This window comes from Babylonia areolata, chromosome 29, assembly GCF_041734735.1.
Source record: "Babylonia areolata isolate BAREFJ2019XMU chromosome 29, ASM4173473v1, whole genome shotgun sequence".
NCBI lineage: Eukaryota > Metazoa > Mollusca > Gastropoda > Neogastropoda > Buccinidae > Babylonia > Babylonia areolata.
In genome coordinates, this window is record NC_134904.1 from 28846203 (window position 1) to 28853657 (window position 7455).

The 7455-nt window shown below is 48.0% G+C and overlaps 1 protein-coding gene across 1 annotated transcript in view; it reads right to left on the bottom strand.

Moving 5' to 3' along the window:
• LOC143274636 (uncharacterized) overlaps nucleotides 1-871 on the bottom strand; it is a 60483-nt gene extending 59612 nt beyond the window's left edge. Inside the window, exon 1 of the mRNA XM_076578508.1 lies at nucleotides 850-871. Coding sequence (XP_076434623.1) covers nucleotides 850-871 — 22 coding nt within the window. The remainder of the gene's footprint in view (nucleotides 1-849) is intronic.
• Nucleotides 872-7455: the final 6584 nt, after the last annotated feature.

The window sequence follows — 7455 nt, forward strand, 5'->3', positions numbered from 1 at the left end:
CCGGGAGAGGTATTGTATGCCATTCAGTCTGTGTCCAGGATAAGGTATATCCCGTTTGTCAACAATTTAACATTTTAAAAGTTCTAAATGTGTCCGGGATAAGGTATATCCCGTTTGTCAGCAATTTAACATTTAAAAAGTTCTAAACAAATATAATAGAAATACGAAATGCTTTCTCTATTCTCATTAGTTTTGATCTTGTTTGCTGCCCCATCATTGGCACCGTTTCAGTGGCATTATTCCCACGCCGCTCATCCGGGTCCACCACGGGTTCGTCTGTCGTAGTCCTACAGTCCGTAATCCACAGGGAACTGTCGATGTCAGGTCGCCAGGAGGCCACACACCAGAGGAGACCTTCCACTGCTGCTGAGTCGCTTTGGCGGTGTTCAGTAGTACCTGTTGTCATTTAACCTACTAAGGACACTGCCTGCATAGCCCACTACCGATGACAATAATTGCTTAGTCATGGAGTCTGTATATATATATATATATATATATATATATATATATATATATATATAATGTATAATTGATGTTGAAGCAGGAGAGGGAGGAGGATGGTATTGGGGCCATTTTCTAGATCTGAGACAACATGACAATTCTGTATGTTACGTATCCTTTCATAATTATATCCTGGCATTTAGCAGGCCCGAGAGACACAGACACTTGCAGTGATGGTCAGGAATTTAGAGCAACACGCCCTAATACGAATCGTGAAGTGGGCTTTACTCAACTGTGCGGTTCCAGTCTTCCCATTTAAACCCATAGTTCATTCAGCTCTGGGTAGGAGCCAATCACAGGCTAGAAAAAAAAAGGAAAAGGAAAAGAAAAAAAGAAAAGAAAACCCACCTCCGCTGGGATTCGAACCCATGTACCCCCAGCTGTCAGTTCGCGACAGTAACCATTTCGCCACGGCGGCTGGTTCCTTGATCAAATGTAAAACACCACGAGCATGCAGCTGGCCAACTTTCTGGCTCACCACTCCTCGGTTTTTAACCTGTCTGCTAGTTCTGTGCGAGGGTACAGGTCTGCCATCTGTACCACGATCAAACAGCTAGGTGGTCCTGCCTTTGAAGCGGATTTCCTGCTCAGAGAGGTGGCTAGGGGCGCCTCTCTGAAGGAAGCTAAAAACCCCAGTGCCACTGTGGGACTTGTTCCTGGTGCTGGATTTCATTCGAAAGCAACCCTTCAAGCCACTGGGGACAGGTTGGCTAAACTAGGTGAGGGTAGCTGATGGTCTCAAACCCTCGGTGAGTTAGGGCTTGTCTACCCAAGCATGTGAAGACTGGATCTGGCAGACTCTGCGAAAGAAACCTTCATGGTTCAATGGAGAGGAAAGCGGTTGCAGCAGAGCACTGTGGAGTGCTGAGGGCAGGATGAGGCACATAGGACATCCTGGTCATCCACTGCATCCGTTCCATCTCCAGTTGTCTTGACCTCGTCTTGCCACTGGATACAGACGGTCTCGGACAAGAGAGTGAGGTCGACGGTGCGCAACTTCTCCTCACTATAAAAAAAAAGTCATCGCGCAAGTCATCAGTTATCCTTCATCCATACCATCATTTTCCCCAAGGCCTGTGGCAACAGGCGAGCGACGAAGCGACAGGTGTGGGTACACTGGCAGTCGTAGCCGCGGACCGTAGGGTCGTTTTCACCGACTGGAGCAGCGGTGGAGATCGGCAGCCCCCTGAGCGACTGAGCAGCCCTCTTCAGGACAGCACTGCTCACCTCCATGGCATGAGGAAGGGGCTAGAAAAGGTGCCCTAAACATTGCCTGCTCCACACCACCCTAGTCAGCATACCGCGGCTGACGGGGAACCTACTCAAGCGGTCGACACGCAAAGGAAAGAAAGAAGAAAACAAGGAACACCCCATTGACCATTGCCACATGGAACGTGCATACACTTCTGGACAGAGGCGACTCAGCCAGACCACAGAGACGCACAGCACTCATTACAAGTGAATTAGCCAGGTACAACATCGACATCACTGCCTTAAGTGAGACCAGACTGGCAGAAGAAGGAGAACTCTGTGAGCGAGGCGCAGGCTACATCTTCTTTTGGAGTGGTCGCGGACCTAAAGAGAGACGTGAGGCTGGAGTTGGCTTTGCAGTGAAGACAACCCTCGTTGGCAAGCTGGCTGGCCCCTGAAAGGAGTGAACGATCGCCTGATGACGATGAAACTCCCTTTATGCAAAGGGAAGAAGTTTACCACCACTGTCAGCGCCTACGCGCCGACCATGACCAACCCGGATGAGATCAAGGACATGTTCTACGAGGACCTGAACGCTGTCATCACCACTTTTCCCAATGCAGACAAGCTCATCATTCTGGTGGTTTTTAACGCGAGAGTTCGTTGTGACAGCACTGGGAAGGCGTGATTGGGAAGCATGGGGTTGGTAACTGCAACAGCAATGGCCAACTACTTCTCCAGACATGTGCTGAGCACGACCTTCTTATCACAAACACCGTCTTCTGCCTCCCTACCCGTAACAGGACGTCATGGATGCATCCTCACTCTGGGCATTGGCATCTCATTGACTTTGTCATTGTCAGGAGAGTGACAGGCAGGACGTATGAGTCACGAGGGCCATGTGCGGCGCCGAGTGCTGGACAGACCACTGCCTTATCGTCTCCAAGCGCAACCTCCACATCCAGCCCAAGAGACGGCTCAGGGCATGAAAGCACTCAAACCTCTGAATGTCAACAAGCTGGAGCTAGGCAACATCAAGCAGAGCTTTGCTGACACCCTGGAGGAACACCTTGAGTCCACCGTGCTGGACAACCAGAATGTGGAGGCAGCATGGGGCGCACTGCATGAGACGGTGTACAACACTGCCATGGAGTGCCTGGGGTCTTCTGTTAGGAAGCACAAAGACTGGTTTGATGAGAACTGCACTGAGATCAAGCAGCTGCTGGAAGACAAACGCCAAGCCTACAGAGCCCACATTGAAGATCCCAAGTCACAGTCAAAGAAAGACATACTGAAGAGCACACGCAGCACCGTCCAGCTGAAGCTGCGGCAGATGCAGGATTCCTGGTTGAGCAACAAAGCTGATGAGATCCAGGGCTTTGCAGACAGGAACGACATGAAGAACTTCTATAACGGCCTGAAAGAAGTCTACGGTCCCACCACCTCCGGATCTGCTCCACTCCTCAGTGCTGATGGTTCTACCCTGATCACTGACAAGGACAGGATCCTTGAGAGATGGGCTGAACACTTTGACAGCGTAATGAACCGCCCTTCCACCATCAATGATGAAGCCATCGACCGACTCCCCCAGGTGCCAGTCAGTGAGTCGTTGGATGCCATTCCAACTTTGGAGGAGACCCAGAAAGCTATCCGTCTGCTATCCAATGGCAAAGCCCCTGGCTCAGACTCCATTCCAGCTGAGGTCTACAAAGAAGGTGGTATGGCGCTGACTGAGAAGCTTCATCAGCTGTTCCAGCTCATCTGGCAGCATGAGGCAGTTCCACAGACTTCAAAGACGCTTCCATCATACACCTGTACAAGCGCAAAGGAAATCGTCAGGCCTGTGACAACCATCGTAGAATATCCCTGCTGTCCGTCACAGGCAAGACTCTGGCCAGAGTGCCTGCTCAACCGTCTCATAGCGCACCTTGAGCAAGGTCTCCTACCAGACAGCCAGTGTGGCTTCCGGAAAGAACGCGGGACTATCGACATGGCGTTTGCTGCCAGGCAGCTCCAGGAGAAGTGTCAGGAACAGAACGCCGACCTTACTCCACTTATGTCAGATCTGACCAAGGCCTTCGACACTGTTAGCAGAGATGGCCTTTGGAGAATTATGACGAAGTACGGATGTCCCAGAAAGTTCATCACCATCATACGGCAACTACACGATGGGATGCTGGCCCGAGTCCAAGACAAGGGAGAGACTTTAGAACTATTCCCTGTCTCCAACGGAGTCAAGCAAGGATGTGTTCTTGCCCCCACCCTGTACAGTCTCATGTTTTCAGCCATGCTGACAGATGCCTTCAGAGACGCTGACGTAGGCATTGGCATCAGGTACCGCACAGATGGCTCACTCTTTAACCTCAGGAGGCTTCAAGCAAAAACCAAGGAGAGGACAGACACCGTCAACGACTTCCTGTTTGCTGGTGACTGCGCTCTCAACGCTGCCTCTGAAGCTGACATGCAACACAGTGTCGACAAGTTCTCTGCTGCCTGTGACAACTTTGGCCTCACAATCAGCACAAAGAAGACTGAGGTGATGCACCAGCCAGCTCCAGGAAAGCCTTACGCTGAACCAAACATCTTCATCAACGGGCAACGACTGAACGCGGTGGACAAGTTCACATACCTGGGCAGTACACTCTCTCGCACAGTTGTCATCGACGACGAGGTGAATGCCAGACTCGCCAAAGCCAGCGCTGCCTTCGGCAGACTCCATAAGAACGTTTGGAACAGAAGAGGCATCACCCTGGAGACGAAGCTCAAAGTATACAAGGCCATAGTTCTCACACACTGATCTATGGATCATGAACGGTCTACAAACGCCACGCCAAAAAGCTCAACCACTTCCACACCACCAGCCTCAGAAAACTTCCCGGCATAAAGTGGCAAGAGAAGATCCCTGACACAGAGGTGCTCACTCGTGCAAACTTGCCCAGCATCTACACCATCTTGATGCAGGCCCAGCTGCGCTGGGCAGGCCATGTAGTTCGCATGCCAGACCACCGGCTCCCCAAGAAACTGCTGTACGGCGAACTCCAACATGGCAAGCGCTCCCATGGAGGCCAAAAGAAGCGCTTCAAAGGACACTCTGAAAGCTTCTCTGAAGGCCTTCAACATCAGCCACGACACATGGGAGCTGAATGCAATGGACAGACCAAAGTGGCGTTCAGCTGTCCACAAAGGCGCCAAATCCTGTGAGGCCAACAGAATCGCTGCAGCAGAGCAACGCAGACAGGCCAAGAAAAGCAGGGCCAGCAAGTCCCCGACAGCCGCCACCATCCCCTGTCCACACTGCGTCAGAACCTTCCAGGCGCGGATTGGCCTGACCAGTCGTCTGCGCACCCACAGAGCCCAACCCACCCACCCCCAGGATGACTAGATGGTCCTCGTCGATCCCGACGGACGAACCACATTATCAAACATTGATATGGGCATGTAGCAACATGCTATTATCAAACATTGATACAAATAAATAAATTAAAAAAAACATAAAAGATGATACAGATTTCGGAATACCATTTGTGGTATGTATTGTGCCTGGTGTATTAGTGCAAACCTGTGTGTGTGTGTGTGTGTGTGTGTGTGTGTGTGTGTGTGTGAGTGTGTGTGTGTGAGCGCACATCTAGAAGATCACATGAGCACACTGAATATCCCATTATCCATTCAAGCAAGCACACGCACATACACATGTGCGCCCGGACACACACGCACACACACACACACACACACACACACACACACACACACACACACACACCAACCACAAACTGACAGACTGGCAGGTAAAGGAAAGAGAAAGAATTTCCTAGCAGTCGAAAACGATTTGACTCAAAAGTTATACACTTTATGAACAAGTTGTGAATACGCTCCCTTCGTCAAATGCCGTTTTTCACAGCTGACGCGATCATTCCAGTCTTTGTGGCAAATGCGGTCCATGACTACAGAAAACGAAGTGAAAGAATGAAGTAGAAAGAGGATCGATTCATGCAGACGCGTATTCACACGATGAATCAAGTTGGAGGTTTTGTGTGAAGGGCTGGCTTACCGGTAGGGGTGGCACAGGAGGGGGTAGGGGGTATGGGATGGGTGGGGTGGGCGGGGTTGCAGGAGTGAGGGAGGGGAGATATATGCTTCTTCTTCTTCTTTTTTTTTTCTTTTTTTTTTGGGGGGGGGGGGGGCTGGGGGGGGGTTTGTTTCATTTATATCATTCTTATTTATTTCATTAATGTATTCTATTCCGTTTTTTGTTTGTTTTTTGGTTGTTGTTTTTTTTTTTTGGGGGGGGGGTTTAGGGGGGGTGGTGGTGGTGGGGAGGGAGTGCTGGGGGTGTCTCCACCTCCATTCCCCTCTCTTTAGATTTTACTTTGTTTTATCTTTTTGATGGTCTTCCATTCTTTGCCGCATGTCAGTTTTTTGGGGGGTTTTTTCTTCTTTTTTTTTTTTTTTTTTGTCCTTTTGTTTCAAAATCATCTGTCATGTGTGCACACACTTATGCCTTTTTTTTCTTTTCTTTTTTAATCTCAGTACCTGTCTTCTGGCGCAGCCATTGCTCGTGTGTGTGTGTGTGTGTGTGTGTGTGTCTGTGTGTGTGTGTTGCGGCGTACGTTCTAACAAGTCTTGACGACTGTGTACAGTTGTCTGGGTTTATTATTCTTTTTGCTTTAGCGTGCCGCTGATAGCGTTCTGACGTGTTTGGCAAGTGGTTATTTGTGTGTCTGTGTTTTGGTGTTATTTTTTGTTTGTTTGTTTGTTTGTTTGTTTCCTGACGTTCACATAGACGGGCATTTTGACACGGATAGATAGTTAAAGAGACGGAGAGAGACAGAGAGACAGAGAGACAGAGATATATAGATAGAGAGACAGACAGATAGATAAATAGATAGAGACAGAGAGATAGATAGACAGACAGATAGAGAGAGAGAGAGACAGACAGACAGATAGAGAGAGAGAGACAGAGAGATAGATAGATAGATAGAGAGACAGAGAGATAGATATATAGATAGATGGATAGATAGGTAGACAGATAGATAGACAGAGAGATAGATAGATAGACAGAGAGATATAGATAGACAGAGAGATAGATAGAGAGACAGACAGACAGATAGATAGACAGACAGACAGACAGACAGGGAGAGACAGAGGCAGAGATAGAGAAACAGAGACAGAGACGCGCTCAGCACGACACTGACATTGTATACACGACGGGAGAGAGCTCATGTTTTGTGAACACGCTCCTTTCGTCTAATGCCTTTATACATGCTGGACTGAAACTGACATTTTATTGAGGAAGTATGGAATCACACTTGAGTCGTCATTTTGAAACTGAATATGTAATAGAAGAACTGCTGAATTTATCACACACACACACACACACACACACACACACACATATATATATATATATATATATATATATATATATATATATATATATATATACACATATCCATTTACTTATTCATTCATTTATTTATTTATTTGTTCGTTTGGGTTTTTTTTAATTCATTTATTCGTTGTTGTTTTTTATCTTAATTAATTTTGTTTATTTATTCATTCGTTTTTTGCGGGGTTTTTTTTTCTTCTCTTCTTTCTTTTTATCTTTTTTTTATTTTTTATTCGCCATGTCACTGAACCAAAGGCATACGTGCAAAACATGCGGTAAATAGATTGTCATTGTGTGTTCGATGAATGGACCAGGCACTTCGTGTCAGTGATTTCACATGACAGCCCAATAGGAGGTCCATGTTAGGACGGGGTTTT